The 10,500-nt window shown below is 54.0% G+C and overlaps 1 protein-coding gene across 3 annotated transcripts in view; it reads left to right on the forward strand.

The window, feature by feature from the left end:
• CA5A (carbonic anhydrase 5A) overlaps positions 1 to 3,952 on the forward strand; it is a 33,897-nt gene extending 29,945 nt beyond the window's left edge. For 2 of the 3 annotated variants that reach the window (XM_066582492.1, XM_066582493.1), the window contains exon 7: positions 479 to 3,952. In XM_066582492.1, coding sequence (XP_066438589.1) covers positions 479 to 646 — 168 coding nt within the window. In that variant the 3' untranslated portion in view covers positions 647 to 3,952. The remainder of the gene's footprint in view (positions 1 to 478) is intronic. The other variant, XR_010787088.1, reaches the window with a different exon arrangement.
• Positions 3,953 to 10,500: the final 6,548 nt, after the last annotated feature.

The following is a 10,500-nucleotide window of genomic DNA, read 5'->3' on the forward strand; positions in this document are numbered from 1 at the left end:
GCAGAATAGTGAGTGCAGCTCTGGGGTATAATACAGGATGTAACTCAGGAGCAGTACAGGATAAGTAATGTATGTACACAGTGACTCCACCAGCAGAATAGTGAGTGCAGCTCTGGAGTATAATACAGGATGTAACTCAGGAGCAGTACAGGATAAGTAATGTATGTACACAGTGACTCCACCAGCAGAATAGTGAGTGCAGCTCTGGGGTATAATACAGGATGTAACTCAGGATCAGTACAGGATAAGTAATGTATGTACACAGTGACTCCACCAGCAGAATAGTGAGTGCAGCTCTGGGGTATAATACAGGATGTAACTCAGGAGCAGTACAGGATAAGTAATGTATGTACACAGTGACTCCACCAGCAGAATAGTGAGTGCAGCTCTGGAGTATAATGCAGAATGTAACGTGATCTTATATGATCTGGACGGGCCGGAGCCGCGTTTCTGTTAGTAATCCTCTTTCTTCTTGCAGCTGGCAGTTTTTCGCAGTCTGCTATTCACTTGTGTGGGAGAAGAAGAGAAAAACATGGTGGACAACTTCCGTCCTCTGCAGCCTCTCATGAACCGCACTGTTCATTCCACCTTCCAACCAGCCCTGAAGATGTCCGACTTCAAAAAGGCCGACGTACAGGCGGGGTAGAGCGCAGACCCTCTGATCAGCTGACGTCGCTGTCCGTTCTGCACAACATAGTGATACTGTCCGACCGCCTTCTGCCTCTGCCGCTCACAGCGGGATCCCGCTTCCGCTCTTCTGGAGTTTACAGGCACCTCTGAGCGGGACGTCAGCGCCTTACTTTATATTTGTTTGCCGTTTTTAGAGGGAGAACTGGATTTACGTGGCCTTACAGTAATATTTGTGGTCTTCAGCCCGGGAGGCATGGGGTGGCCCTTTTAGTCACATGATTGATGCTACATAGTGGTTGGGGTTCAGGGCCGTTCATGTTGTATCCATAGTGGTGCTCATACTAGGAGTCCGGCACGGAGTTCACGTCCCCGGCGCCGCGCTGTGCTAGAATCGGGCCGCTCTTATGTGAGCTCACGTCCTCAGTGCCACGCCGCGTCATGCCACGCTCTTCTAGACTCGGGCCGCTCTTACGTGAGCTCACGGCCCCGGCGCTGCGCCGTGCTGGACTCGGGCCACTCTTGCGTAAGCTCACGTCCTCAGTGCCACGCCACGCTCTCCTTGACTCGGGCCACTCTTGCGTAAGCTCACGTCCTCGGCGCCATGCCACGCTCTCCTGGACTCGGGCCGCTCTTGCGTAAGCTCACGTCCTCGGCACCATGCCACGCTCTCCTTGACTCGGACCGCTCTTGCGTAAGCTCATGTCCTCGGCGCCATGCCACGCTCTCCTTGACTCGGACCGCTCTTGCGTAAGCTCACGTCCTCGGCGCCATGCTACGCTCTCCTTGACTCGGACCGCTCTTGCGTAAGCTCGTGTCCTCGGCGCCATGCCACGCTCTCCTGGACTCGGGCCGCTCTTACGTGACTTGTGGCTGCTAACGCTCATGTATTGCGTGTATAAGTGCAGTCCATCATTTAGCACAATCGTGTGACCATTAATGGTGTGTGATGGTGCCAACTGCTGGGCTGCGTGTGCAGCGGCTAGTAGAGCACCGGCGGTAGCTGGCAGCACTCGTATAATGGCACTGCAAGGCTGGCATCACATGGCGGCGCTTCTTGGCTGCGCCTGGGTTTGTCAGTTGTCGCTGCGTGAGCGGCCAGCGGTTTGCAGGAGGTAAATGCTCATGTAATGGCAGCCTTGCCCGCGGCGTACAATGGGGGGAGTATAACTCCCATCCTTCGGGGGCATCAGATCTCTCCTAATCTGTGGCCGTGCGGTGAGCGGGACGCATCCTGACCTTTCTATATAGGATTAGTTCCTGCACATTAGGTTGTAGGACATGATGACCTACCTCTACAGAGCATGCTGGGTGTTGTAGTTCATAAATGTTTGGCCAGTTTTCTTAAAGGCGCAGGAGCCCTGCGGTCTGCCCTCTCTTCAGTAGGTTTTATCTGGACTGTAAATGCATGCTACCGCCCGCGTGCTGCCCGATTCTCGGGCTGCCCACACGTCACTGTGCATTTGTGTGTCCTAATTGTCTGTAGGGATGTGCGATGAGGTTTGCCCGTCTCTTTCCTACGGTCCGTGTCTGCGTTCGCTGCCTCGCTGTGTAACGGGCGTTGGTTGGTGAGGGGTGTAAGCTGATTATACGGGGAGGCGAGCTCTGTTCTTGCTGTTGGTCTTGTACATTTCTTCAGGTTTTTAGATTTTATCTGGCTGTGAGGTCACGTTGGCACGTTGGCGGGTCGGCTGGTGCTCCCGGCGTGGGCAGCATCTGATGCATCCAGTATGTGCGGGGGGGCTTGTATTCACCATAACACTGGACCGCATGGAGATAAGCAGCGCTGACTTGTCTGGCGGACGCTGAGCCAAGGGCTGACGGGGTGCGCCGCCCCTTTAAGCTGCTCTTTCAGCTCTGAGTCCCGCAGGCAGCGGATCTGATGCCCAAAGAGAAGACAATCCGACCTATTTGTTTCTCGCAACAATTCGGCCATTGAGCGTTCTCCGGCAGGATTAGCCGCGCTTCCTCTGGCTTTGTGGGAAACGGGATCCCTCTTGCGGGGAGATGATTAGAGGGGCTTCAAGCGTCCGATGGAGGCTGCAGTGCTAATCTCCATCCAGGGCGACCCTACAAAGCGTCTTCTAGTCACCTATAATCCAATTAGCGGTGCAATTATTTCATGGAGCCGGGACAGTCAGGGGAGGACGGGGTTAATCGTGTGATCTTACACCGGGGCCGTGAGATCAGAGGGCCTGTTTAACGGCGCATTCCATACGGTGAGTGCAGATCCAGCGCTGAGGCTGATTACACGGCCGAACCTCCCTTGTGGGTTCTGGGGGTCGGCCTCCAGCAGAGGCATCCCCTCCTGCAGGTTGTCCTCCAGCAGAGGCATCCCCTCCTGCAGGTTGTCCTCCAGCAGAGGCATCCCCTCCTGCAGGTTGTCCTCCAGCAGAGGCATCCCCTCCTGCAGGTTGTCCTCCAGCAGAGGCATCCCCTCCTGCAGGTTGTCCTCCAGCCTTCCTAGTCCTTGCAGTTGCTGGGATTCAGACTCTGCAAAACATTGTCCTTGCAGGAGCCTGGGAAAGCTGGAGCGCCCGTACCCCTCCACCGCGGTAGAACACGGACTCCTTAAAATACCCTGCAGCCTTTGCTTCTACTGCTGAAGCCCCAGGGCTGCAGTTCAGCTGCTACAGAACCTCTTTTTGAGCTTTCCTCAAATCCTGAATGAAGACTGCCCAGTTATGGGGCAGCAGAAGGGTGTACAGCGGGCGTTGCTGAGGGTGTTGCTGCCACGTATCTGGAGATTCCTGCAGCAGTTTAGGTCTGATAAGCGTTTCCCATCCGCCTCGTGAACGGGCGGCCCGTGTCGGCGAGCGGCGTGGGAGCGTCTGGCCTCTTGTTTTGAAGTGTGAGCCGGTCCGTTAGATCAGCGACCCTGCAGAATGTACCGGTGAGAGGAGGGAGCGCGACATCCCTGGTAATGCTGACTGTTTCCAGCGTCTGCAGGCGCCTTCCCCTGCCTTAGCAGTAACAGAGGGGTGTAGATGAGGGGCTGTGGGGTACATTTGATGCCGCTAATCTTTGGGAAAACAGAACCCGCGGGGTGGCAGTTCTATAACTCCCATGCCAGCCTGTGCCCGTCTGTCGCCAGTAGGTGCTGCCAAGTCACTGATGGGTTTTGGGTACAATTACCTCTTAAGAGTTTACTGCCACTTTGTATCCTCGGCCTTCCTTCTCGTCCGTCTTCACTCTGTGACCTTCTCTCCGCTGTTTCCTTGTCGCCTTCTCCCGGCTCTCGTCTTTCCGTCTTCCTCGGAATCCGACAATAACTCGGTGGAAATGTTACGTTTAACTCAGAAATAAATGTTACTTTTTAACTGTTCGCAGTCTTTGTCTTCATTCACGGCAGGAACGCCGACCGGCGCCGCTCTGGACGCAGCCTTGAAGGGGTCGCACCAAGATTACACATTCTTCCCTCTTCTCAGGATGGGGGGTAACTTGCTGATCGTGGGGGTCTCGCTGCTGAGATTCCCGCCAGTCTGCAGACTCTTGTCCCGCTGTGACTGTCACTGAACGGAGAGCTGCCGGTCAGGCGCAGTCGGCACTCCATTCATTTCAATGGGACTGGCAGAAATGCCTGACGGCGAGGCAGTCCTATTGAAAGATAAAGGCGCGCGTCACGCGGTCTCCTCCTCACAGCGGTATGGCGCGGTGCAGCGCTGCGTGGAGGCCTAAAACACTTTTTCTTAGAGGTTTGCTTTTGTGTCTCCACATTCCACGAGCCGCGTTCCTGTTATTTCCCATCGCCGGCGCTCCAGACGGCCGTGTTTATTGCGGGATGAACTCCAGGCTTCATTTGTCTCATTTTTTGGAACATTTTGATCGCTTTTTATTTTATTTTTTCTAGTGCCAAGATGACCAAAACCTGTAATCCGGGCTGTTCTGTATTTTTCCCTGCGTTCTCTGAGCGGTATACATCATATATTACGGCACCGTATATACTCCGGTATAAGCCCAGGTTGTCATCATTCTTTTATGCTGTAAACATCCCCCTCAGCTTATACTGGAGTGAGGTAACAAAAAACCTGCAATGCTCCCCTCCCAGCCGGCGCCTGTGTCCCCGGGGCGAGGGTCTCCCCGGCGGAGCTGCAAGCTGCTTGAGAATTCTCCCTGCTGTCAGCGCTGTGTAAGTAAGCGCTGTGATTGGATCGAGTGCCAGCCAATCACAGCCGGCGCTTGATCATTCACAGCCATTCAGTGGATGACATCACTGAATGGCTGTGATTGGTTTATTGAGTGCCGTCTGTGATTGGCTGGCGCTCGAGCCAATCACAGCGCTTACTTACACAGCGCTGACAGCGGGAAGAATTCTCAAGCAGCTTGCCGCACCGCTGGGGAGACCATGGTGCCGGGGACAGAGACGCCACCTGGGAGGGGAGTATTGTGGGTTTTCTTTACCCAGTATATACTGGAGTCTAGCTCGGCTAATACTTGAGTATATACGGTAATTCTACAGGCCGGTACGATTATGCCAACGCCAAATTGTAATAGTTTTTTTCTTATTCGCAACTTTTTCACAGCTTAAAAAAAAAAAGTAATAGTTTAAAAGAATAAATCCCCCACCCCCCGTTTTGCCGTATCTGTAATTAAAAAGTCTAAATAATAAAATAAAAATACATATTTGGTATCGCCGCGTCCGTAAAAGTCCGATCTATCAATGAAGTGCATTATTTACCCCGCATGGTGAAAGTCGTCCGAAAAAAAAAAATAAAGAACGCCAGAAATGCACTTTTTCGGTCGCCCTGTCTCCCAGAAAAAATGCAATAAAAAGCGATCAAAATGTCGTATGTATTCTGAAGTAGTGCTAATGGAAACTACAGGACGTCCCGCAAAAAATGAGCCACGCTGAACCACGTCTACGGAAAAATAAAGTTATTGTGCGCAGAAGATGAAGTAGAAAATAATTTAAAAAAATTAAATGACTGAAAACAAAATACAAGTAGTGCAGCAAAAAACCTCTCCAGGTTTGGTGTCGCAGGAATCGTGCCGACCCGCAGAATAACGTGATCAGGTCGCTTGTGTTGTAGTTTGTGCGCCGTAGAGACAAGACGCAACAAAAGATGGCGGGATGTCTTTTTTTTTTTTTTCATTTTACGCCACTTAGAATTTTGTAAACGGTTTTCAGTACTTTTATATGGCACCAGTAAAGGATACAACCGGCCCCACAAAAAACCGCGACAGCGATGGGGAAATAAATGATGTTATGATTTTTTTAAAGGGGGAAGGAAAAGAAGAGAAGGGGGGGGGGCAGTAGTATTGAGGGGTTAAATAACGTACTACCCTCCTCCTCCTCTGGGTCATTACGCCGCGGGGATACCACATGGGTAATATTGGTTTTAATTTTTTACAAAGTAAAGGGAGACAAGTGTTTTATTTTTTAATAATGCTTTTACTTTTTTGTCTCTTTAGGGGACTTCCACAGAGACTCTTCAGGACCCCCTGATCATATTCCGGGGATCAAATGGTGACAGCCCTTTACATGCTGCAGTGGCAAAGACCGTGGCATGTAAAGGGTTAACACAGCAGAGATGGGATGTTTTCTCTATTCTCTGCTGTGTACAGCTGGTGCCTGGCTATCCTCCGACAGCCAAGCACCAGCTCTCCCTGCCACAGCGACCATCAGAAGACAAGCCGATGGTCTCTATGGCAACCTGTAAACAAAGCAGTGCAGGACTTTGAATTTAGAAGCAGGAAATTGCCAGCAGATCGGTAATATCTTCCTGCTTCTGTTTTTCAAAGTCCTGCACTGCTCTGTGTGGGTCTGTGCAGGCAGGGCACAATACTACAGCTTGTGGCATTGTGCTCTGCAGCTCCCATAGTGATCCATAGCCCGGAAATGTTCTGGGCTATATCGCTATGGGCAGTGGAGCTTGTCCCAGAAAATTGCCGGGCGTGCCACTCAAGGGGTTATTACCGATCCATAGGATTGGGGATAACCTGTTGATCGGTGGGGGTCTCACCACTGGTCCAGAGAATGTGGGGGTCCTATGTCCCCCTATCCTCACCATGGGGTTAATGTAACCCTCCTCAACTCACAGTGAGGGGGCTGAATGGATTGCTGGTCACGCTTGTACTCCATTCACCTTCATTGGGGCTGTGGTGACCGGCTAGCACCCAGGTATTTCCATCAGCCCCATGGACCGTACTACATTCATTGGGACGTCTCTGTGCGGGTAGCAGTGACCCCCCCTCATGGTACACAGAACCCCTGTTCTTGAGCTCAGCGGAGACCCCCTCCCAATCAGAAAGTTACCCTGTGGACGGAGGAGAACTTGTAAGTGTGGTGCAGCCCTTTGAAGTTGGCTCCGCACACCAGATACTATGAGCTACAGATGACCTCGATGGCAACATTAATAAGTCAACTCTCGGAATCTGTTAACGCGGGTTTACACAGAGGGGACTGTTCACACAGGCTGGAGTCGTCCCCAACACGTAGCGCTGTGCAGGTTTTGTTGCATTTAAAGGGGTTGTCTGAGTTAAGGAAACCCCTCTGACTTCACCCATCCCCCGCTACTCTTTGCAGGCTGCTATGATGTCCTGTAAACCTGCTGCAGCTTGTTTGTAGATGGGCTGTGGCTAACTGCAGCCTGTAAAGATGAGGCCCCCAGGAGCCCGATGCAGGAGCGGTGACTGCTGCGAGGGGCTTCCTTAACTCTGACAACCCCTTTAATTGTGGAATGTTCTGTAGAATTTCTTGTTTTTTTTCTGCAGATCTTATTTGTGGAATTCCGTCTTTTGTACGTAAGAAATGCGCAACAACCGTTGGAAACCCTCCGTGATTCCGCGGCAGGAAGCTTCTCCGCAGGGAAGACGTGCAGGGTTTAAGTCCCGTCCGCATAATATTGTGGCGCCGGAATGTCCGTGTGTGTGAAAGGTTCCCCCATGGCCAACGAGCGGCCGTCGTGCGATGAACTTGTGATCGTGGCTAACGATGAGGGACGCGGTGCAGCCTGACGCATCGCAGCTCCAGTAGATAACAGCCGGCGCCTGCGCACATTTTACGGACGACGGTTGGACAAAATGGAGTCTTTTTTAGCGTCTTTTACCTCCCTCGATGGAGCGATGAGTCGGGACCCTCCGTACCGAGGGACTCCATACTACTGGTTACTGGGTCAAGGCACCGTATCTGCTACCCCGCCGGCGGTTGTAGGGCTTTGGTCTCGGACCCGCCGCCTCGCAGCTGAATTTCCTGTTGGGAATTTTTAGAAAAATGTAGCAAACATCCGCTAAGAAACAAGTTGTGAGGCCCGTTTACACGCAGCAGGAATCCCCTACACGTCCGGCTGTGCCGGAGAAAGACAGACCGCAATCTAGTCAATGGGATCCATCGAGTGCCGTCAGCTTGTGCCCTGGGATGGATCCGTGTACCGGAGGGGTCCAGAATGGAATAGAAGGCAGAGGTGAGCAGAGCGGTGCGGGCGGCAGACGGACGGGGTCCCCCAAGAACGGGCGGTGCATTTAGGATAGCCAATGGGGCGGCCCATATGAGAGCTTCGTTACAGCAAACGACGGTCCATGTTACAAAAAAATGCCTGTGATACGACTCCCAATAGGACATGCGACGAGCCGAGGCCGGGCGAGGGCGAACACGGACATACCCCGCGTCTGGATGAGGGGGTCAGCTGCTGCGAGCCCACCAACACTTCAGTGGTCGGTGACTAGAGCGGCGCTATACAACAACTAGAAATCAGATGTGAGTGCAGGGATTCCCCGCGGCGATAAAAGATGGCCGCAGCCCACAGCGCCATTCATAGCGGGGCATTCTGCAGCCTGGATTACACGGGAGGCCGTTATTTGTGATGTGACGGTTAAACTGCATCGCCCTGGCATCTCGGTGCCCGTATAAGGCACGGGCCACGCGGGACTTAAAATACTGTCTTCAAGAAAAATGTGCAGAAAAATCGTATGTTCAGTCATGTGATTCTCTCGCAAATCCTAAGATCAGGCTCGCCCGCATGAGTATAGCCTGAGGATTCGCGAAAGAAATGACGCCGGTGATCGCCTGGTGCCAGTCTGCCAAGACAATCGTCTCACAAACACATGGGTTATGCAACCCAGACGCCGGCCTGTGGGGGCAGAAACTCCCCTCCCCCCCAGACACCGGGCTTTAGGCGCAGACATCCCCCCCCCCCCCAGACACCGGGCTTTAAGCGCATACACCCCCCCCCCCTCCTTGCAGACGCTGGCCTGCGGAAGCAGACATCCCCCTCCCCCCCAGACACCGGGCTTTAGGCGCGGACATCCCCCTCCCCCCCAGACACCGGGCTTTAGGCACAGACATCCTCCCCCCCCCCCCCCCCCCAGACGCCGGGCTGTGGACACGGACATCCCCCTCCCCCCCAGACACCGGGCTTTAGGCACAGACATCCTCCCCCCCCCCCCCCCCCCCAGACGCCGGGCTGTGGACACGGACATCCCCCTCCAGACGAAAGGCTTTAGATGCAGACAACCCCCCCCAGACGCCGGCCTGTAGCTGCGGACATCCCCCCCCCCCCCCCCAGACGCCGGCCTGTAGCTGCCGACATCCCCCCCCCTCCCCCCAGACGCCGGGCTGTAGCTGCCGACATCTCCCAATGGCGTCCAGCGCAATCGGATCGATCACATCCTGTGTAATCATCGTTGGCGAAGTTCAGTTGTAATAAAGACCTTCCCTGGCGCCGGTGGGCGCGGATCGTGAACTCCGTGCAGCTGAGATCAGGATTACATTCTGTAGCATTTAGGCGGCTCTCACACGCAGCACTTCTTCCCGTGATTCATGCGGCATCCTGAGCGCCGCGCCAATCACGGTACACCGCTTCCAAATGCTGCGATCTTTGAGCACTATCTGTTCTCTTCGTTTTCATCTCCCGTCACGACGACGGGCCGCGTCAAACGCTGCGACAGAAACGGCGCTCAAAACCGCAGTTAAATGCCGTGATCGTCAGCGGGGTTTTGTGAACGCAGGTGTGAGCGTGGCCGAAGAAAGGCGCCCCACTGAGAAGAGCTGAGGTCTCCAAAACCCCCCAATCACACCCGATGGAGGTGGCGAACCGATCCGAACTGCCTGACCCATCAGAGCCGGAGGAGCAACGGCGCGATATACAGGCCGCAGTTATGGAAACAGTCAGCAAGCAGCTCACCTATAGGAAGCAGGAAAAGCCACCCGAGAAGAGCAGCAAAGGCGAAGAGCGGCAAGGAAAGAAACGGAGCGGAAGGAGCGCTGCAAACAACGGGAAGCAGAAGCCATGGAGGCCGATTCTCACAGGTCAAGATGGCCCGAAAACCTCTCATGGCAACGGCACAACGGGCAGGAACCGAATGACCAACAGAGCATCAAGGATGGGTGGAGGGAGAACTCCGAGGAACTGTATGCCCGCAGCCACATACCTGGACCACGGCATGAGGGGGCGCCGGCGGGCTCAGAGCCTCCCTTATAGGGGCTAGGGCAATGAAACAACTAGCCAAAAGTGAAGCATCAGGCATAGATAACAGCGGCAGTGCTAGTGGTGCCAGCACAGCGCTGTGCCAGGCAGTATGGGCATCCACACCATGGCCACAGGACTGGGAAGGATCTGTCCTCACCCCTCCACCACAGAGCGGCGACTCCCAGCATATCTCCAACTACCCAACAACCATGTTTACTCTGCCACGGGGAGGGGAAAAGTGGTGACGTCATCAGCGTGTGCCCGCCGGCGTGGGTACCGTACAAAATATGCAGTAAAACTGCGGACAAACGCCTAAAACTGAAGGCGAAGTAATGGGCCTCTAGCTGAGCGCAAAGACAAAAACATGAGGTCATAGAAGGCAGCGAGACGCCACCCTCCGTGGGGCGAACACTGCGCCCGCTGGAGGATATGTGCCAGAGGTACAACGTAGGAGAGCGTTGGGGCG

Source organism: Eleutherodactylus coqui, chromosome 11 (assembly GCF_035609145.1).
Source record: "Eleutherodactylus coqui strain aEleCoq1 chromosome 11, aEleCoq1.hap1, whole genome shotgun sequence".
Taxonomy (NCBI): Eukaryota; Metazoa; Chordata; class Amphibia; order Anura; family Eleutherodactylidae; genus Eleutherodactylus; species Eleutherodactylus coqui.